The 22,992-nt window shown below is 40.7% G+C and overlaps 2 protein-coding genes across 2 annotated transcripts in view; both read right to left on the reverse strand.

Annotated features, from left to right (window-relative positions):
- Positions 1-12,545, reverse strand: part of GALNT8 (polypeptide N-acetylgalactosaminyltransferase 8) — a 30,193-nt gene extending 17,648 nt beyond the window's left edge. The window contains exons 1-3 of the mRNA XM_009288531.2: positions 7,064-12,545; positions 4,052-4,346; positions 1,060-1,226 (exon numbers count right to left, since the gene is read on the reverse strand). Of these exons, the coding sequence (XP_009286806.1) occupies positions 1,060-1,226; positions 4,052-4,346; positions 7,064-7,259 (658 nt within the window). The 5' untranslated portion in view covers positions 7,260-12,545. The remainder of the gene's footprint in view (positions 1-1,059; positions 1,227-4,051; positions 4,347-7,063) is intronic.
- Positions 12,546-12,647: 102 nt separating this feature from the next.
- Positions 12,648-22,992, reverse strand: part of NDUFA9 (NADH:ubiquinone oxidoreductase subunit A9) — a 25,203-nt gene continuing 14,858 nt past the window's right edge. The window contains exons 8-12 of the mRNA XM_019474441.1: positions 22,423-22,490; positions 22,193-22,269; positions 17,430-17,525; positions 15,443-15,509; positions 12,648-12,920 (exon numbers count right to left, since the gene is read on the reverse strand). Coding sequence (XP_019329986.1) covers positions 12,750-12,920; positions 15,443-15,509; positions 17,430-17,525; positions 22,193-22,269; positions 22,423-22,490 — 479 coding nt within the window. The 3' untranslated portion in view covers positions 12,648-12,749. The remainder of the gene's footprint in view (positions 12,921-15,442; positions 15,510-17,429; positions 17,526-22,192; positions 22,270-22,422; positions 22,491-22,992) is intronic.

Genomic DNA, 22,992 nt, shown 5'->3' on the forward strand with positions numbered 1-22,992 from the left:
ATTTAAAAAAAAAAAAAAAAAAAAGAGTTAATCAATATTAAGAAATGGAAAAGATTATGTAGGTAATGGCTTTCTAGCTTCTCCCAGTTCCAGACTGAAACCTGATTTGTTCTTTGCAATAGAACAGGTAGAATTATTCAGGTATTCATGAATTCAAGAGGCTTATTTTTAAAACCAGCTTCCATTCCAGGAGTTCAGTTAAGTACCTAAATTTCATTTACATATAGTGCTATTGTATGGCTTCTAAATTGTACACAAATACATCAGTATGTAGAAACTTTAGACGTGTGCCATAACGGCAACCAATTAGTGGTCTTAGTGCAGTAATTTCTGTGTGTATCTTCTACCATGTGGAAAGGAAAAGAGAAGATAAACAAGCCCTGAAAATGTGAAATGCTCCTATAAGAGCTGTAGGCATGCCAACTCCCTCACCAAAGAAAAAAATAGTGTCAGAGAGAAGGAATAGAAAGTTGGGACCCCTTAGCATCGCTTTGGAAATTCACTTGAACTCTTGCTCCACCCGAACTGACATGTTTTTCTAGCAGCTACAAAGCCTTAGAAAAATGAGAAATCAAACACATCTTATCAGGCAAGGGGAAAAAAAAAGAGCACCCTTAAGATCAGGGGCATGACTGTTTCTTAGAGATGATTTTACAATGCTTTGTTCAGCTCAATTTTAAGAGCAATGATGCACCCACTGCTTCCCCTAGGAGTATTTTCCACAACCCAAGACACCACTCTCCAAGGAGTTATTTCAGATACCTACAGAGATAGTTTTCTTAGCATACTCTTACTTTGGTACTGTGCCTGATGAGCCAGTGATAATAAATACTCTCCCACTTCAATTTTTAACCTTTTCAAATACTTGCAGAGCATCATCCTGTTACTTATTAACTGCCTTTTTCAGGCTATTAAGGTGTTTGGGCTTTTTTTCCTGTACTCAATTTACTTCTTAATTTTGAGCAGTCTTTTCTGTGTGCACCCAAAAAGCCACCAACATTCATATAACACAATAGCGGCATAGATTAGCAAGACTCCTGCCTTCCCTGGGTCACTTACCATTTGAACTGTAATCATCTACCAGGATGATTTCTTTCAATAAATGAGAAGGTGTTCGGTTAAGTATACTAGTAATTGCACGTAAGATGACTGACAGTGCTTCATTCATAAATATAAGTACAACACTGAGTGTTGGAAGGTCTTTCGGATATGTTTTCATTTTACAGCTGTAATAGAAGAAGAATAACTTTAGCACAGTTTCTAAAGAACACCAGAGAGCAAGGCAGCTGCAAGAAGGCAGAATTAGGATGTTTGGCTTAAAACTTATAGTGAAAATCAGCATAAGAGCAAAAAAAAGGAATTCCCAAATCCAAGTTTCATTATTTATTTGAGTTGCGTTATGTATGTATATAAATCATTTGGGTAAAGTTAAAATTTCTGTTAAAACAATAAGAAAGAACAATTACTGTTTCTCAATCCAAAATACTTATAAAATATTGAAACTAAAGAATACAGTTGACTCAGCTAGGGATGATTAGCTTACATGAACATGTAGTGAACATGTGAGTGAAATTTGGCTTTTTGCATTTACAGAAGGTGATGACAATAGCCAAACCTGACAGCAGACAAAAGCAAATTAGACAATGATCCCTTTGTATGTGCAATGAAGAAGAACAAGGTAGATCTAGCTATACTTAACTGACATGGGAGAAGGATTCCCTTGGACAAGGGATGTCTTTAGAAATTCTTGAAAGAGCTTCAAAAATCCTTCTTGTGGAGTAAAGCAGGCCTTGTGGAACTCCATGCTACCCCAGAATTAATTGTTTCCAGTACTGAAACAAACTTGTTTTGTGCTAGCTTGAATACTTCTGGACTTCCTGCTTACTGTCAAAAGATTTTTTTATTTATTTTTAAGTATATATTTGGGATATTTGTCAGCTCTGCTAATTAACGTCCTGGCCACTGGGCAGATGGTGAGGACTGGGTCTTCTTCATAGTGCTAAGCACTAACTCCCTCTAGAGCAGACAGGAGCGCGTAGCTGGATTCTCAGGCTGATCATTCCCTCCCCTTAGAAACATGCTCATGAAAGCAATACTCAGACTGCATGAGTTGTGTGGCTACGTAATGCAGCTCTCTGAGACCCAGGCTCATGCTCCAAGTAGACCTCTACAGTGGCAATTGTGCACAAATGGATTGCATTTTTGTTGGAATTTCTCCATTACCCGTTAGTGCAAGAGCCTGAGTGGATATCTCCAAAAGGCGGTCTCTGCAAATACATCTTCATAGCAAAGCAGAAGAGCACCAGGCACTGCAGCCATTCTTCAGGACCACACAGACTAATCATGCACTTGCTCCAGCCACCTCTGTGGTGGCTACTCCAGACAGTTCTCCCCAAAATGATCCCTCAGCAGGGTGGGCATCGTTCGGCTCAGGGCTGCCTCAGGAGGATCTGTGGCCGGCTCACCACTTTGTGCCCTCACACAACTCCACACCCTCTGCCTGAGCACCCCAAGACACGCTACACAGAAAGCCCCCTCAAACTCACTCTGGAAGCTCCTACACAGCCCTCACACTTCTTCAGACACCATGAACTGAGAAACGCATGCAAACTCTCATTATGTGCCAGAGTTATGGCTTGATCCAAGACCCAGAGGACACCCGCAGTCAAGGGCAACGTATTACTGTGTGCACTAGATGGAACCAGCTCCATCCAAGCAGTATGATGAGGACTCAGTTGCATAACCTGCTCTTTACATCTTCCAGAGGGCTGCCAGTAAGACAACTCCCCTTTTCCCAAATGCGACACTGTTAATTCACGCCCAGTTTGCAATCCACTCTACCCCCCACCCCCTTTTCTGAAACGCTCAGTCAGATTTAGTACAAGCGACCATAGGTACAAAGGTGTGGGCTCGCAGTGTATCTGTGACATTCTGCCATGTTTACACCAGTTAGTTCCTGTAAAGCTTACACAATTTATTGCAAAAGATAATAGTATCTTAACATACTATACAGAAAAAAATGTGCTTGCTTTTTTAACAGATACTTGTTCCTAATGAGGATTTTAATGGTTACTTATGCCAGCTCCCATAGTATGACTGGTCTGCTTAAAAAATATTATCTATTGGCTTCAAGAACCAACTAATTCCTGGAAAAATCCCTTAAACTTCCTCTTATGAAGTGGACTACTTATCTACGTCTTAATCCTTTAGCTGTTTATCCCACTATATTTTCCATGTAATTAGTCCTCAGACTATCTGATAACTTGAGAGGGAAACAGAGAGAGAAAATAAGGCTATTAGGAAACTCCCAAGGTCACCGGTCCATTATGGCTACGCCTACAACACTAAAGATAATATAAGGATTCAGCTCAAGTGCTGAATCTTTCCTCACCCTTCATGAGACTCACAGGCCAATAATTAGTTCCAGTCACCTCTCCTGTTTGATTTCTAATCATCTTTTAATAAGCAGTATTGGTATTCCCCACTTATGGTCTGCAACATAACTAAGAAAAACAAGCATTTTGTTAAAAAGGACAGAATTTTACAATGTAGGGGGTTACTTGTACATTGATTATATTTTGGGGATTTCCCAAGGAGGGAGGTGGGTTTAAAAAACACCACTTTGGATATTCTCAGCATATAAGAGGCTTACATAAGACAACGTAAGAGACAAGAGAAAGCATGCTTCAGATGTCCTGAGCTTTGGGGCTTAAATAGAATGTAAACAGACCAGAAGGTCTCATATCTTCTGAATACTAGGGCTAGTTTTTCCCCTTTTTACTGACAGTTAGAAGTCCTATATCAAATATAATGTTAGCATTATATTCTTTTTCCTAAGTGCCTTCTCTACACCATGACTTCTTTTCACAGTCTTTGGAGTATTACAAGTCTGAGCAAGATTTGGAAGAAAATGATAGAAAAAAACCCTAAAGAAACAGAGCACAAATTGAGATCTGTTAGCAGATTATTTTAACTTAGTCCAAAGCAATGCGGATCCCTTTCCCTTTAATTTCATGTCTCCTTGTGAATGCAGAGGGGGCTTATACTGCACCTGGGAGATCTGGTGTCTCTGATAGGTCGATCCAGAGGTAGATGATCACTGAGGTAAACATTATACCCATAACTTAAGAACAGATTCTGTGCAACAGTTTGCTCCTCTTCCCTTAAATCTGCACCCCAGCGTTTGAACAAAACTGAGTCTGGGTACAGCAAACGGTGTGCAATGTTCTTTTCCTCCTTTGCGTTATCAGCTTTGCGCACTTGGGTTCCAGTCTTGAAGTTATTTTGCAGCTTCAGAACATGTTCTATTTGTTTTATATCTTCATGGAATGCTTCCACTGATTTTGCTGATTGAAAATAAAAAAGGATTGATTATAACAGCAATTGAGAACACTCTCCATCATCATAACTGAGCAAAATTCTCCTTATAACACTGCAGGTCAAGAGATCCGTGAAGTTACAGCTAAACTGATATTTACATGAGAGTAGCATCAGACACTCTCTCCTACATGAGAACAGTTTTTAAACATCACATTTCATAATACCCTGCATCAGATTCTGCTCTCAATTGCACAAGCGCAGAGCAAGGGACACTGCACTGGCATCAGTGGAGAAATCTGGGAGTAAAGACAACACAAAAATTGTTAAATTGGGCTCAAATAATTTCCCTGATGTTATGCTTGAGTTACATTAACGTATTAAGGATCCATAACAGGATTCCCATCTAAGTCAGGTTGTTGATACCATATTGATCTTGAAGGTAAATACAGTAAATGAGCACTTTGTCATCTCCTTTAATAAGCTTACTGGAATCTTTTGACTTCCACTTAGAAAGATTTGAACTGGGTGAACTCTAATCTTTCAAGGTTTTGTTAGGTAGACAATATTGTTCCATAAAGAAACGGCACAGATAGCCTGTGTGAGGTGGTTTAGGACATATTGTTCTTGAAGGTAAATACAATAAATGAGCCCTCATCAAGTCTCTGTATGATACCAAACTGCGAGGAGTGGCTGATACACCAGAGTCCTGCTGCCATTCAGAGGGACCTGAAGAGGCTGGAGAAATAGGCCAGCAGGGACCTCATGAAGTTCAACACAGGTAGGTGCAAAGTACTGCACCTGTGGAGGAACAACCCCATGGACCAGCACCAGCTGAAAAGCAGTTTTGCAGAAAAGGACCTGGGGGTCCTGCTAGACACCCAGTTGAACACGAGCCAACAGTGCACCCTTGTGGCAAAGAAGGCCAACGGTACCCTGGGCTGCATTAGGAAGAGCGTTGCTGGCAGGTCGAGGGAGATGATCCTTCTCCTCTACTCAGCACTGGTGAGGCCACATCTGGAGTACTGTGTCCAGTTCTGGCCTCCTTAGTACGAGAGAGACATGGACATACTGGAGCAAATCCTACGAAGAGCCACTAAGATGATTATGGGACTGGAGCATCTGTTATAAAAGGAGAGGCTGAGAGAGCCTGAGAAGGCTTGGGGTGAGGGGGGACAGACTTGTTGATGCATATAAATATTTTATGAGAGGGACTAACAAAGACAGAGGAAGAGTCTTCTCCTGGTGTCCAGTGAAAGGACAAGAGGCAGTGGGCACAAACTGAAATACAGGGAATTCCATTTAAACATAAGATTTTTTTTTTTTCTTTCTTTTTAACTGCTGGAGTGACCGAAAAATGGAATAGGTATACCAGATAGGTTGTTAAGTCTCCATCCTTGGAGATATTCAAACCCCAACTGGACAATGTCCTGGGCAACCTGCTCTAGCTGATGATGCTAAAATTAGAATAGACCATCTCCAGAGGTGCCTTCCAACCTCAACTACTATGTGATTCCACAACTAAGCGTTGAAGTGAAGAATTCAGCTTTCTTTCAAATAGCTCTAAAATAATCAACAAAAACTATGCTCAACTATTGATGTCCATGAGAATAGGTGCCAGTGAAGACACTGTCAGCAGTAACAGTGACATTATGGGATAGGGGATATTAAATGTGACCAAGCTGTACAGGGAAAATTCCTCATCAAGTTCAAGGGTGCCCCAAGTGGCATTTCAAACAGCTAGTTTCAGGCTTGGATGATCGAGACAGATTCTAAGTTTCTTCTTCTATTCTACCTACCACACATCTAGCTCTAATGTGAGGACATGTGGACAACTTGACAGTCAAAGCAATGCCAGCCAGCAGAGTTCTGGCTGCTTTAGCCCTCCTACCACTGCCATGAGGTGATGAGATTCAAACATCATGAAAGAAGTGGAAAATTAAGGGGTCCAAAGGAAATGGAGGTAGATTCTTCAGCCCTTATTCAGATGGCTCTGTTGTGCCCACTTCCAACAGTCCAACCTACAACAGATACCTGAAAACAAGGTGAAAATCCACAAAGCCTGCTGTGAGAAAGAAAAGACCCTTTCTAAATTAATATTGCTCATAAACAAGCACATCTGCTGGGATGTTGTTGGCCTTTCACTATCATGGGATGAGAGAGAAACAGTCCTAGCAGCAGATTTCAGCTAATGCTGCTTGGGAACACGGTCCAGTCGAGCAGGTGATGCAGAGTTCATCAATGCCTTTTCCCCACAGCAACTCCATTGTGTCTATGCTCAAGGTACACAAAGGAAAAAGACTCTGTGAGTCACAGTTCCCCTTGTTGCTCACCCACACAGCAGAGACAGAGGCTGAGGAAATGGGGCATTTCCAGTTTCTCTCAAAAATAGGTTTTTATGGCAAACAAAATAATGACAGGAATAATAGCCACCTGAGATGAGTATGCTGGTACAACCACCACCTTAAAGACTTCTAAAAGAGTTCAGAGTCAGGAACTGTCTAATATACAAAATATACAAAAAACCAGCATGATGACTGCGAAAGACTTTATTGTTTTGTGTGTAAGTAGACAAGCTATCAAATCTTTTTCAAGATTACAAGAAAAAAAACCCAAAACACAAAAACAATACAATCAAAAGCGTCCAGGAAAACCCAAACATTCTCGCTGCTATCTATTATTCTGTCCTTCAGGAAATCTCGATACCTAATCCTCAAAAAATTAAGCAGCGTGGCATTTTACTTACAGAGGTTATGAATGGTCCAGTCCAAATGGTCCAGTCTCTGAAGGATGTTATTTTCTTTGTTCAGAGATTGAGGATTAACATCCAAGGAATCAAGTCTTCCCTTTCTTTGATCTTGCTGTAAGTGCATCAGGTAACACACAAAACCTACGTTCATGAGTAACAGTGCAACTTTATGCCGTCTCTTCCAGGGTGCCATTGTAAGCTTAAAGAAACTCAGCCTTTTGCTGCTGGTTGGAGTTTGTTCGTGGTTCTGGGTCTGCACTGAGTCCTCTTTCCAAATGCACTGTTTCAAACTGCCTCTACTTGACTGAGAGCTAGGACTGCTCAGATGAAGTAATTAACAGTCTAATGAGTCATAGAACTGATAAGGTACAGCTTTACAGGTGTTTTCACTTGCTACAAGTTATCAATGTCAGAGAAAGCATGTAGCTCTCACTGGCTTGTGTAACCTGACTGGCTTCAGTCACCTGAACTGAGAGAGCACCTGGGGTGATGCTGTAGGAAGTGCAGGGCTGCTGGGTAGATGTCAGAAAGCCTGTCATACAACAAAGCACATGTACACACAAAGACAGTGGGAATAAACTGCAAGCCAATTCTGTTTCCTGGTCATTAGCAGCTGGGGAATTGTGAATCTAATTAAAAAATATGAAAACACAAAAAATGGGTTTTACATCAGTTTTTGAGCTGGCTGGAAGCAATTGTGACTGGTATAGGGCACTTCACAGCCCTCTCCCGCACAGGTCATGCCTGCAGCTCACCACTACCAAAACCCTGCCAAGTCATGCCTAGTGCACATATTGTTGTGAGCGCTACTTCAAATTCATATAACTAGCATATGGAGCTTTCCTTTCCATAAAAATACCAAGCTTCTTCACGCTTCCCAGCATTGCTGTCCCAGTGTGGGTCATTGGCTGGCCACAGTCCCTCAGGGCTGTCTCTGCCCCGGCGTGTCCCCCCCATGGGCCACAGTCCCTCAGAAGTGTCTCCTTCCAAGAGTGCGTCTGCAGCCCCTCAGCAGTCCCCTCTGGGTGTCTCCTGCCTTAAGGGCTAACGCTCTTTCTTATGTATATCAGTTCATGGCCTCTTCCACCACAGGGCAGCCCTACAGCCCCTGCTACAGAAACCCTAACAGTTAGAGCAGTATGTACCTGGCATAAACATTACTTCAAATTCACGTCACTAGTGTATAATCCTTCCCCCCCCACACCCTGTAAAAAACATCAAACTTTAGCCTGATTCATGTGAAAAGTGAAGAACCAAGACTACTGAAAAGGTCTCATTCATTTATTACAAAAATTTTGATGCTACACCTTTGTAAGCTTTTTCAAGAGAGAATGGTGTTTAGGGTGAGTGAGTCCCAGGCTATAACTAGTCATTAAAAGGATAGAAAGAAGCCATAGCAGCACACTGTCACTCTATTCTCAGCTCTGCCACCAGCTTTCCTTTGCCATTTCATCAGTGTCCTTCAGCTTCTGCCTCCATACCTCAAAGAGGCTGCAGTAACACTATCCTGAATTACTCAGGAGTTCTTACACCACTTTGAATTCCTTTAAATACAGCAGTCCTCTGATCTCCTCATTTCATATAATGCGTATCCATGCGCACCACTTAGGGCAAGGGGAAAGGAAAAACAGGAAACAGCACGGAGAGAGAGAGAACTACGGAATAATTACTGCCAGTGTGAATGCTCTTCTCAATCATTAACCATCTGCCCTCTAAGCAACTGAAGAAAGTTTTAAGGCTTCCCAAGTAAGTCCAGAAAGAAAAATTAAGAAGTAAGAATAAAGCAGCAGACAGGAAGACTTAATTCTATGCAAGTCACCTGTTCCAACTTGGAGCGATACACTATGAACAGTGTAATTTAAGAGTTATCATATTTTCAGCATAAATATGCACATAATTAGCAGTTAAGTCCAAACCAGAGTCGCAACTGCTTAGGATACATACAGTCTTCGAAGAAACATAAGATCCAAATCCTTCCCTCCACTCTTAGATGCAGATACTATTCCCATCCACACAAGCTGTTCCTAAAATGCAAGTATCCTCCAGTCCTGCTTGCAAGGGGATCTCAAAAAGCAAAGTGGGTTAAGTTTTCTGCTTTTGCTATCTCCTTCTCCTTCCCCCATACCTACCTCCTGTCATACTGAAAAATTACACTAGCGGTTACCTTCCTAATAAAGGATAAAGGCTATCAATATTTCCCACACAAACTCAAAATATAGAGGTGCTCTAATTTACATGAGGACGACCGCTACCATTAGAACAATCTCTCACGATACTCTCCTACTCCTTACAATTTCTCTTCACGTCAGCCAAGATATACTGGTGCCCCAAGGCAGCACATGAACCAAGTTAACTACATTGAGCAGAAGTGTCGCTTTTTCCTTTCAGGCTAGCCGAGTGCCAAAAGTGAGAAGTGATGTTTTAGTGACACCTATGCACTGTTTCCTTTTTTCTTCTCAGTCCTAGGGAAATGCATACGCTTTCCATCAGACTGTCCAAGGTTGGGTGGGGCGTGTATACATATGTATCTATGTACATGCACACACGCACATATATATACACATACATATATCTAACATGACTGCCAGTATGATTGCCTTCACCAACTCTTCAGCCCTTATTGGTCCTTAACCATCTGTCTCCTAAGTGCACACACACAGAGGCATGCAAATAATCCATCTGGTCCATAAACAGATGCTGCCAAGGGTCTACTTTCTCACAAGACCCTCTAGAGCAGGCTGAAGGTGGGCTATAGATTAGAATATTAGACTATGTGCTGGGAAAGGACCAAAACAGGTTTCCTTTCAGCCAGAGATGGTACCAGTGCCACTGCACCTAAACTTGTCGATGCACAGTTTTGGGCCTGACCTGAAAACCCCTTTCTGGACAGCCTTCTGGCTGCGTGCAGGCAAGGAACAGAGATGAGAAATGGCAAAGCCTAAATAGGAGACAGGCTGCAAAAAGTAGAGGAACCCAGCGCGCTTCAAGATCATTGTCACTTTCTGCTCTACCAGTGACCTCTTGTGGGGAGGGCAGAAAACAACAGCCCCCTCTTTCCCTCCGTGCCGTTTTGAGCAACACCCCGCACAAAGGCGTTAAGTGCAAGCCTTGAGTTGACATGTTTAAAGGACCTTCAGTACTTTGCAAATTGCAGATTGGCTTAAAAACTCTTGCAAGCTGAGAAACTAGGGATAGGATAAGAAGGAAGATCTTCTCATTGATTAACGAGTAGGGATAAAAATCACTGACGAAACTGAATTATAGTAATTTTGTACTCTGGACTGTATTACAAAATAAGTGAGGTGTTTCTTGGGGTTTTTTTTTGTTGGTTGGTTTTGTTTTTTTTTTTTTTAACATTCAAGACCCCTAAAGAAATTGCTTTGAAATGATAAATAATGAGAAATCACACTGTAGTTTCCACAAGGTAGGAAGCAGAAGTGCTATGTAAGGCAAAGTATTGTGGAAAACAAAACTTGCAGCAGCAGAGCACTAATGTGATACTCCACTTTACCAGTATTCCTATCTGATGTGGAGCAGGCTGCTTAAAGCAAACTTTTCATGGGTATTCATCACCTGCATGTTCTCCACCTAATGGTTGTCTGAATTAAGATCCTGTAGGAGTAGCCTGTGGTGCAACTGAAGCCACTGGAAAAGCTGTGCTTTGGTTCCCCCCCGCTTCAAAAACCACTGCATTATGGTAAGCATTCCCAGAATTGGCACCTAACATTACAGCATTACCTTTGACAGGTTTTTTTTGCCTCAGTTTACCATCTGAAAATGGAAACTGCTTGTTAGCCGTGCAGGACTATCATGATAATTGCATATCTCTGTACTCTATGTGCACTTGTGAAACAGTTCAGAAATACTATTGTTTTCACAGCAGGATGTGAATAACATCCAATAAATCAAGATTAGGGCCACACATATTAAATAAGTACTAATGAGGCTACATTTAAAGTTAGGATCTTATGGAAAAAAGCCTGCAGTCAGAAAAATAATAAGAGTTAAGGATCAAATTATTAACAATATGCACTTCACTTCCAGTTTGTCCTAGCTTTTGAATGTTTGAATTAGCAGATTTATTTTAAAACAACTGAACTTCTGTTATCAAAAGAAAAATAAACAATTCATGAGAGCCAAACTGAATACGTAGTAGGCAGGATCAAAAAATTCATATTACCACAAGAGCCTACCTCTTCCTAACAGAGTAAACATTAGCAGCAGTAGGTTTTATGTGGAAGAGCAAAATGTGGAAGCTGTTGAAATGTAAGAAACACTTTGCCCAGGAGTTTCACAGTAGTTTGGCAACAATACAGCAACAGTGAGATTCTAATCTTTGGCTCCAGCAATCAGTGTGATTTAATCAAGACTTCTTTGCTTTCCCTAACCTTGACCTTTTTGTTCTTTTCAATCTCTCTGTTCTCTCTTTCCTACTCTCCTTTTTCATCACCTATTCCATCCCATTCTCCACCTCAGATTTCCCCTCCATTAGGCTTCTACCTTTGATAACCATTTGTCCAACTTGTCCCAGTTCCTTCCTTCTGATTTCACTTCCAACAAAGGCAAGTAGGAGGAAGCTTGGAGGTGAAAACACAAAATGTTCTGTTGCTCATTTTATCCCCTCATCCCCAGTTTAAAACCAGTTTCCCCACCAATCTCAACTCATCCTAGTTAATGTGATTTGTCCTACTCCCAGAAGTATGAGCTTACTCCTCGATTCAAGAAATGTCTTCTTTCACATCTTGAAGCCATCAGAACACTGCACATAGAATAGATCTCTGCTCTCAGTTCTGTGTACAGACTTACTCAGCTCTAACCTGCACCCTAGCAAACAATGTCTCTGCCAAAATTTAACCAAAAGCCTCCAGCAACCCTTTGGATATGGAAACAGAAAGCACAGTTCTTGATCAAATTCAGGCAGGGATCTGTCTTTGATCTTAAAATGACTGAAAATATTTAATCCTGAAGCAAAGCTTATCTCTCTTACCAAGAGAAAGATGATGTCCCAGCGCATAAAATCTTTGAGCATCTAAAAATAATTAGACTTTCGCATTTAAAAATGGAAGAAATGACATGTTTCCTCATGTCTATGAGCCACAGCACACAAGTTATCACAAGAGATCAGATGACACGTAGTAACTTGTTTATGACGCTCCTTGACCTTAGAAACAGCTTGTGCCATTTTGGTTGGCATTTTCTGTAATAGTTGTGCTCAGGGCAGAAAACAAAGCTCAGAAGAGTCAAGAACTTAAGAACGGGGCTTTATCTGAATAATCTGAATAGGTGGCAGTACCAGCAATCCCTATTGGAAAGGACATGTTCTAGGCCACATATTCCTGAACTGCAGTGTTCTTCAAATTACTTGAGCACTTGCTAAAGCTCAGTGATATGCTTGCTTTGAGAGCCAAGGGCAAAACTGACTAGTGTTAAGACACATTCCCTCCAGTCCCAACCTTCAAAATATTTTAATGCTTACCAGCTAAGCAACAATATGTAACTTGCTTCTGTGACCTTTTAAAGAGAAAAATCACATTTCAATGACAGTCTTCCATAACTGAAAAGACAACACTGGTGAAATATAGTTTACATGATTAATGTATTTTACTCAGTATGTACACAGTTCTCCAAACAAATTGGGTCATACAAAGGCAGTTTAAGAAGCGTTAAGTAACCTTATCAACTGTTACATGGGATATGTCTTAGCTGGTTTTGCTTCCTCCAGCTCAGCATCCAACCAGCGGTATCTGCGGTGACGGCGCAGAACTTCAATTGCTTTTTGTTCTAGAGATGTTGGTTGAATACCCAGGTCTTCCAAACCAGGAAGGTCAGGAAACGTCATGTCTGTTGTGTGAAACTTTAAAAAGAAGGGCGGGGGAGGGGAAACAAAAAGGGAATTAACTTGATAGAATAAACAGCATTACACCCAATGCAGTCATTCACATACTAAAAAAAGTATTGTGTACTTACACCTGAGGCCACCTTTTTTCTTTTATGGAAACAAACAAGCATAAATCCATAGTACTAGAAACATTTTAATACATCTCAAAACAATTTTCTACAAATGGCAGCTCTTGGGAAATTCTACTACAATTTCAAGGCTGCTGACGTAAGACTGTTTCCCCCATGAAAGAACCTCGCAATACAATACACTGCTGCATCTCAGCCAACTGTGTGTTGATCCCAGTTCCTTGACTGATTTTGGCTCAGTGTTTTTCCTTGGGAGGAAGAAAAGATTCAATGTGGCCCTACAGAACTACAGCATAATTATACAAGGTATTGAGTACCCAGTGTACTTCGACAGGAGATACAGATGTTCTGCATCTGGCAAAAAGTCCTTCAGGCTTCAGATTTAGATTCAGGAATAAAAATAACAGTGAGACCTGCAGAAAGTGTCTTCATTTTCTCTCCATCAGGTATACATTATTGGGAAGATCACTGCATTGTAACAGCAAAATTAGGCCAAACTTGTAAGGGCATCTTTGAATTGCAATTATATACATTCTGCTTTGTCAAGAAAATGTACGTTAAATTATCACCTTTGGTAGGTTGGGTTTTTTTTCTGTTCATGGTTTAGAACAGGATCCTGTACAGGACAAATATTTAATTCTATTACCATATTTGCAACACATATGACCTGTATCTTAGCAAATGGGGATTTCTCTTATGCTATTATTCCTTGAAAAGGTCTTTAAGTCAACCACATCTAATTTTGTGTGGATTTGTTAAGGATGAAAAGCTGGGAAAGAGGAACAATCAGACACAGAAGTGACATGGAGAAATTCACCTCTTACTCTACCCATGATATAGCTGAATTGCAGTAGTTTTAGTGATTTGGTGCAGGCTTATTTTATGAAATGTAACTCTATAAACTACGAAGACAGCTAGAAGTAAGGTTTTCAGGAGGTTACATCTACATCCTGGGTCAGTACAGCCAACAGAACTACAATGCCAACTCTCTCTAGTATGGGGGATGAGTCAGTGGTTTGGGGCGGGGCGGGGGGGAAGTTTTGCACTACACTGTGAATAAGCTTACCTCCTCTATTACACACACTGTCCACAGTTTTTCAGTTATTTCCAAACAGAATAGGAAACCGGTTTATTTCACAGATGAAAAAATGTAAACACAGAAATTAATTGCTTACAGCTATTCAGTAAGCAGCTCTAAGTATAGGATCCGGTTCTCCCAGATTCACAGTAGTACCCTACCTCAAATTAATTTGGGGACAATTAGGTCAAAATAGGCTATTGATACCACGTCATAACAAAAGGCATTAAAACTCCAACTCTGCAAAATAGTTGGGAGAGTACCCACAGCCTTCAGAGAGCAGCAAGCTTAGAGACTGTCAGAGTACATGACTATCTTTGCTAACCTACTACACATATGCCAACAGTTTTGACATTAATACTTGCTAAATCCTACTTTTTTCTCACTTGCAGTTGGTTTTTTGCAAGTTACTTCTCCACCCCCACTTAGACACTCTGAGAAGTTAGGAATAAACATGAAGTTGCAACATGTTCACGAGAAATGCACTCTAATGTTAAGCAAGAATTTGGGCTGTATCCAGCGCCATCAGTTCAACTTGAGTTGTTAAAAACACCATTATCTGGATGGTATAAGTGATTTTAATGCATCTAGAGGTACATAAACTCACTAGTTAACCTAAAAGTGGGGAGCACCCTCCCCATCACTTAGCTGCACATTGCACATCCATTCTCTACTTTGGTTTTGCTATTTTCAATAGCATGTGTTTTGGGGGAGGGGGGCGGGGGCACAGCGAAGCATGCCACCTTGACCACTTTTAACACTTAAGAAGGTTGGGCCCTTTCCCCACCCCCATCATGTTACTTCTTGCTACATAACCCTCTCACCAATTGTTTCAACCGCTTTCTTAAACATATTTAGAGAAGTACGTTAACTATTCTTCCTCCACCAATGCTAGTGGAAAAACTACATCATCATTATGCCTTTTAAAAAAGATTTCTGTTAGTCCCTCCCTCTTACTAAGTCTTTGTAAGACTACACCAGAGGAAATCTCCAGACTGCTTTGACAGCGTATCCCCTTGTCACTGTAACAGGTCTGGACAAATAAGCTAAGAGCGAGATTGCAGAACAAGTAGCTGCAGCAATTGTATGGCAGGAACCGTAACCATTTTTGAGGAAGGTCATATACAGACACCTTTAAAAATTTAAATTTTTGTAGTATCCAAACAGTCTGAAAGCAATTCTGTATAATCAAATTCTAGCCATTGAACTGACTGAAATACTACACCACATGATGTACACACACTTCAGCACTCCTTGAATGCAAAACTACAAGTTACAAATACACAATGAAACATTTCCCAGGAAGAATTTGTGGATTGTCCTACACTTACCCGGTCCACTTTGTCTCGTGTTAACCATGGTTCAAATGGATTAATCTCAAAGAATCTTGCAACTAAACTGTAATCAGAAAGAGTATTGCAGAAGTATAGTCATAGATGCACAGAAGAAAACAAGAACTGGTAAAAATATTTCACACTTAATAGACAGTGAGCAAGAGCTTATTCTGTAGCTGTTCTTGCAAGCTATGAATTCATTAAAGCAGTGAACATGCCAGCCAGCAAGTTCTTAGTTGTGTTTCTGGTAACTTTAACTGTTTGCTACCGAATTATTAGATCTCCTATTCTTTTAGTTTGGAAGGGAATGGAGGAGCAGATATCTAGAAGTAAAAATGAGTATTAGTGGGTGGGGAAAGTAAACCTCCACGTCCAATTCACCACACCCCAGAGGGTTCAGTCTTGCCCCTGCCTCTCCTCCAAACTCTGTTCCCTAGTAGTGTAGGCAGTAATCCAATTAGTCACAAAGTTTGATTCAATGCCTTCATGAGAAAACATGCTTGCTGACAACTAAATGAGTTAACAGCCATACAAACAAGATGATGGAATCTGGAGCAATCTGCATCTATAAAAAGGATAAGGATTAGTACATTTGCAGTTTCCAGAAATGAAGTTTCCCTTGAAAGAAAGAAAATCTGGCAAAGAAAATAACACTACAGCTCTTGCTCAGCATCTCAGGACCAACAGTATTCAAGGTAGAATCTCTTACTGAAGTGCTCACCTGGCAGAGTAGGGTGTTACTAAGTTACTGCACATAAACAGAACTAGGCTTATCTGCCTTTTAGATGCCCTCTTTTCTCAAAAATATGAAATATCACTTAGTTTAGCTCATAAAGAAAAAAGCATAACATGGACTGCAGCAAATGTGAATAAAACTAATAAGCACCCACATAGCTACTTTTTAACAAGCCACTCTGTGTCATCTGAGCCACATTAACCCGATGCCTCTACAGCCAATTCAGAAACAGCCACAACAGTTGAAGATGTTGTTCTAGCATTATTCATCATCAGTTACATGAATCTAATGTCCAATCCTATTAGCAGATTGGTAGGAGGGTTCTAACATTGGTGACTTTTTTAGCTTATTAGTTTGCATTGTACTAAAATTGAGGAGGACCAGCACCCCAAACGTTAACACATCTCAACCATGCCCAGGCTCAGATTTATACTGCACTTTTTCATGCACTATTACTCAGTAGCTGCAATTCAGCTTCTATCCTCAGTGCCCCGAGGCCAAAATGTACAGCTGCAGAAGAAGCTCAGTGCATCAAGAGCCTTCGCAGTCCATCCACTAGTCAACTGAAGTGATGCTACATCTTTCCCTTCTTATCTCCCAATTTATTACCATCTTCTAAAGATGTTACTGCCCTCATATCACAGACAAAGAAATGCTTGCTCACAACTGCACTGCTCAAATTCCCAGGCCAAAACCTCAGTACAAACTTACCTCCAACACTGTCTCAAATCAGTTCAAAGGACTGAACTAGAAAGTCAATCAATACCCATACCTACCCTTACCCCAACTCTGCTTCCAGGGTGGCCATGCTCACCAGACTGGAAGGACAGCTGACGGTAGCAATATCTTAAGCTGCTGAAGAAAAATCTGTCCGGGCCTACGGTCAGCAACATACACACAGATTTGCCCTGTGGTACTATTAAAAGTTCGTTTAGTTTGCTACTGATTGTCTCTACTTAGGACCTTTGCTACTTCTTGACTCAGCAAAGCCATTCAATGACTCTGGAATAAATAGTTATGTTAAGTTTATTACAAGTACACCCTTCATACCCTAGCTCACCAAATGCAGGCCTGTGCCTGAGCAGAAGACTCAAAGCTAGCTAACAAGTACCTAGGGAAAGTCAGTTTCTACAATCCTACCATGTTAAATAACAACTGGCAATATTAAATAACCAATGCAACAGTTATCTATGCTTCTGTGCCACCTGGTGGATCCCAAGTCCTTAGTGAAGGAAGGGTCCCACTTACTGGTAGAGAGGACGTGGAAGCGGATAGGGAAGAAAGGTTCGAAAGCAAACTGCGTAGATGTATTCTACCATGTCGTAAAGGAGGTATCGGTTAGGTCTGAAAGAAAAAGCAAGAAACATTATAGGTAAGTTCAGTATACTTAATATTTGCAGCAAGAGACAAAAATTTTAAAGCCCTCCACCCCCAAGCCTACCAAGGGCCTGTTTTCTTCAATCTAAATGATTTAACACATTTGTCATTTTCCTCACAAGAGGGGAACAAATTTTGGCTCTCCAGATTCTGTACTGTTTGAAATAAAGAGAGATTAAATTAGAAAAACATATCATCTGACATCAGTGATGGTAACAGTGCAAGTCACAAATTGCAAAATTGTTTTGTCACTGTGTTGGGTGCCAGTGCCCAGGCACTGGCGGGGGTGGCTGCAGGGGCAGCCTATGTGGAAAGGTCGGGGCTGCCTTGTGCCAGGCACAGCTAACTCCAACGGACCCACCGCAGGGCGCACCTGAGCCCCTCAGACAAGATGGTGGCACCTCTGGGAAAACACATTTAAGGAGGGGCAAAAATGCAACACAGGCAGAGAGGAGTGAGGAAAAAAAGCGTGAGAAACAGCCCTGCAGACACCAAGGTGAGAGCAGGAGGTGGTGTTCCAGGCACCCAAGCACAGATTCCCCTGTGGCTCATGGAGAGCCCACGGTGGAGCAGGTTTATCCTGAAGGACTGCAGCCCGTGGAATGGCCCATGCTGGAGCTGGGGAAAAGTGTGAAGAGGAAGGAGCGGCAGAGAGGAGCGGTTATGGACTGACCCCATAACCCACTGATCCCCATCCCCCTGCGCTGCTTGGGGAGAGCGGGTAGAGGAGTTGGGATTGAAGGACTAAAGTTGAGCCTGAGAAAAGGGTGGAGGAGTAAAGGTGATGTTTTATTTTTTTTGTCTTTATTTCACACTATTCAAATCTATTTTAATTGACAGTAAATTAAATTAATTTTTCCTCAAGTCGAGTCTGCCTGGCCCGTGACAGTAACTGGTAAGCAATCTTCCTGTCTTTATCTCAACCCATCAGCTTTTCATACTATTTTCTCCTGCTGTCCTGTTGAGGAAGGGGAGTGAGCAGCTGGGTGGGCGCCTGGCTGCTGGCCAAGGCTAACCCACCACAATCATACTGAATAAAATGTATTTTGTGTACTTTTAAAGCACATCTTTAATGTGCCTCCTCCATGCTGACTCAAATTCTGAATACAAGATTTTCAGCGCTGGGACAGGACTGAATTCGTACAAGCCCACTTGGCAGTTTGTAATAGAAGGAAGCCAGAAAGCAAATGGTAAAATTAAGAAAGGTTTGTTAACAAGACATCCCATCTTTGGTAGCAAATGGCTGCAAGGAAATTGATTCACTTGCCTTTGCTCAACTAAGAACGTACTGTTCTCTTCAAAAGCAAGAGGAAGAAACTAAGATAAATTTCCCCCAAAAGAATGCATTCCCCCTCTCAAGATGGAGGGAAGGAAGCAGTCAGTCTCCTGCACACCTGCAGTAGTTTAAGAGAAACATATACCATTAGGAGTTCCCATTCCTTTTTTGTTCAGACTTTGCCTTAGCATTTTAATACTCTATAGATGGCTCAGACTGAAACACATATCGCCCTTGGCTTTCAAGGCAACTTGCCGGTATTCCAAAACATTCTGAAAACCTTCACAACAACACACGAGCACACTGCTGAACTCTGGTGTGTCACTTGGTGTTTCAACCTTCAAAATTACATCCTGCTGATCATGATCAAAGCAGCAATGAACACACCAAAAGTGTGTGTCTCCTAACAATTTGCTATACTTTTCAGCTAAGGCAGAGACCTCAGTGACATGACAATCATCTTGAGACTTATTACTTCCCAGGTAGGAGCCTCCTAAAAATAAGAGACTCTAGTTTTTTTTCATCTTCAGTCTCCTTTTTTTTTAAAAAAAAAAAAAATAGGAGACACTGAATTACTGTTGGAATCTAAACCCCCACAAAAATGAAACCATGCTAGAGTAAGACTAAGTATGCAAAACTTCACACAGTCCAAAAATTCAAGACTATGATACAAAGAACATGAATTTCAGTTTGATAAACCCAAGATCTCAAAGATATCAAGGTCTGAGGTTGCATGCATGAAAACTGAGCCTTCAATTGACATGTTCTTCAGAAAGAACGGCAATGCTAATAACCACAAACAAAATGTGTTGATAAATGCTGGAAAAAAGACAGAACCCCAAATCACTACTACTTTAGTTTGTAAAAGCAAATTAGGGCAAAACATTCTAATAGATATACTTAAAGGTAGTATATTTGGGAGAATTCAAAAGAATTCAACACTCGACACTCCTTATCAACTTCATCCAGGTGGCTGGATTATAGAACCTGAGAGAGATCTGCATTTATGCAGTTACACTAAAGAACTACCATTAAAACAACATGTTAAGTTTTCTTCTATTAATAGAACTTATAAGAGAAACACAGCAGAAAGTGGTAAATGTCAAATTTACTTACTCAGCTGAAAAAAAAAAAAAACCAAAAACTCCCTTCGTTTTCATTAGTTATTAGCAGGTTGTTTTTACCAAACTTTTTGCCCTTACACTTTAACATCCTCATGCCTATCCAAAGGTAGTATAAGCCAATTTCACTTTTATCCTGATATGTAAGAGCCATGTAAGGATGTGTAGTATAGCCAAACTTAAAAATGTAAAAATAAAGATAAATACTCCTTGTTCCTTTATGAATTACCAACAATACAACTTCACCAAGAATAGAATCACATTGAAGTGTCATTACATTAACCACAATACTAGCAGACAGCAAGCTCTAGAGAGCACTAGCATTCAGGACAGAAGATTTAACGAGTGGATGAAGCAAAAGCAGTGCCATGGGGGAAAGAGGGGAACAGGTAAAAAACCATATCAAATCTTCAGTCATTCAGAAATAGCAATGATACCACTAGCTGTCATAGTTAAAACTCTATTCCACCATATAGTAGGAAAGAACAACAAAAACAAAACAAAACAAAAAACCCACACCAAAAAAACAAACAAAAAACCACCACCAAAACCACAGAAATAGAATGCTCTTCTACAAAATTAGTATTTTAAACTCAAACTGGTAACTCCTTTTAAAAAAATAAAAAAGCGTCTCATACAGCTTCAGTCAAGGGTTATACTGCAGAGTTCCTTTGGTTTTCCAACACTGATTTAGATCTTCAGTTTAGACCATCATTTATTCAAAGTCTTTTCAGTCATTGTTATGTGCCTGAAAGTGTATTCCCTGCAGTGAGAGCCTGGCATACTTGCTTGAATTCCTGCCTCTGAAACCTGGGCACTGAACTCCTGGCCTTCTGTAAATTGCCAAAAAAAAATGAGGCTTTGAAACTGTAAGAATACATTCAAAGTTCAGCCAGTTGCCCCTCCATTTGGCTGCAGTGTTCTATTTAGTGTGCAATTCTCCATTTATCCTGCTGTTGGAGCAGTTGCTTCTGCTGAGACAGCAATGAACCTAAAAACAGGTGCCTCTCCTTCCTTTTGTGGCAGGTGGCTTTGGGTACATATTGATCCATCTTCAAGTTTGCCCCCAAGAGATAAGATAGTCACTCAAAGGGTTAATTTCATCACATTTTGTGGTTTTGCATTAGCTGTGTCCATCTGACACCTACATGTCTATTCTCTTTGATAAAAAAGTGGTTTTGAATGGCTGTCTAGCATTTGTTTCCACTTGTTCTTTAGCGTGACACTTCATATCATCCCAGTGATTTGAAAGCAATTTCAAGTTACTTAATAACCTTATCGCTGCTGTTAGTAGTCCTTTCAGGCCATTGTTAGCTTCTTTCTCTTATTTTGCTAGTTTTTGAGCAGAAGTTCCTCAGCATGATCCAAAACAAGTTGAAGACCTACTTGCTGCCTTTTCCAGAACACCAGCATACAGCACACCTAGCCTAGCTGGCAGGATAACATCTTCCTCAACAGCTCAGTTACAGCACTGAAGAAAGTGAACACGAGTGAAAAACATGAGTAAAAGACGAACCAGCAATGATCTCTGCACTACGGGAATAAAGAGCTGTCACTGCAACAGCATCGCAAAACGAACACGGAAAAAACTATGTTATCTCATACAAGCCTTTTGCAAAATCCAGGTACTATGCACGTTTTCAGTGTATAAGGGGGGGAAGAGAGAGATATGCATGCAATAGAAAAAAAGAGAGCTGTTCAGCATCATTTGTATCTTGACTAATTAGCAACTGTTTATCAATGAATCTAATGTTCCTTTTACCACATATATGAATGAAGACCAGTTCCAGTGCTACGTTACAGTATCAAAACATGGACCCATTACCTTGGCATTTGCCACGTTATTTATTCTTAATGCTCATGAACTATTCTGACTTCGAGCTTCTATACACAAAATATTCCAGAAGATTCACTGTCTCTATCCGTTCTAATTCCAGGTGGTTTCCACACAGCTTTAGCAGAATTTTCTCCAAATCTATGTTATCTAGCATGTTTCCCAAGACTGCCTATTTCTTTGTGTGCACATACATAACATTAAATGCAAAGGGGCCCAAACTAGGATTTTCAGAGTACTCACAATAACAGCTTGAGTCATTTTTCCTCCCAAAAAGGAGGTGGAATTTATTGCAGCTCAAACTGTGTGCATGGATGGAGAAATTAAATGTACTGTGCAGCATGCCAAAAAATGACACCAAAAAGAAGTACTTCAGTTAATTAGAATCAGAAAAGTAACCTACCCAGCCAAGGCGTATGTTTTTCCTTTAGCATCAGGATCCTTCACTGCATTAATAATTGCCTTTGCTACATCAACCACCTGTGAGAAACAAATTCAGACAATTACCAATAGAAAACAGTAATGCATGCACGCACTCCTCTTTAAGAATTGATTTCCAGGGGGAAAGAAAAAAGCCCAACACACACACCCCCACAGAGGATTTGGGATTGTCTTGTTTTATTGAAAACTTACATATACCGGTTGCTTCACTGTTTTTTTGCCAAGAGAAATAAGAGGCACACCACCGAACCAGCGCATGTCTGATAGAAAGACACATACATAACTTGAGAATAAAATCTGTGAATCCTTTCAGTAAGAAAATAACCAATATATTTTGCACTACACTGAGTGTGGATCTCTTCTGAAAACTGACTTAACTTTAAAAAAAAAAAAAAATAGAATTGGGAAGAATTACCATCCAATTCCAGTAGCGCTGTTTTCAACGCACATTTAGTTTTCTTATTAACAATGATGGGAAGGCTGTATTTACTGTTTACTTAGAGTGGTTCAGAGATATCTCAACTTTGCAAGACAGAAACAGATTCCACTCTACCCTGTCTAGCAATTTTGTTGGTGATACATCAGAGGCATTACTGTTGCTTCTCAGCCCAGAACAACTCAGGTCAATTTTTACATTTGAGCATTATCAACTTGAAAAACTACTTTCAGGGTAAACTACTTTGAGGGTTAGGATGACCAGACCTCAACCCAGAACAATCTAAATAAAAAAATAGTACAGATCCCCTCCCCCCCCCCCCCTCC

Source organism: Aptenodytes forsteri, unplaced genomic scaffold (assembly GCF_000699145.1).
Source record: "Aptenodytes forsteri isolate BGI_AS27 unplaced genomic scaffold, ASM69914v1 Scaffold73, whole genome shotgun sequence".
NCBI lineage: Eukaryota > Metazoa > Chordata > Aves > Sphenisciformes > Spheniscidae > Aptenodytes > Aptenodytes forsteri.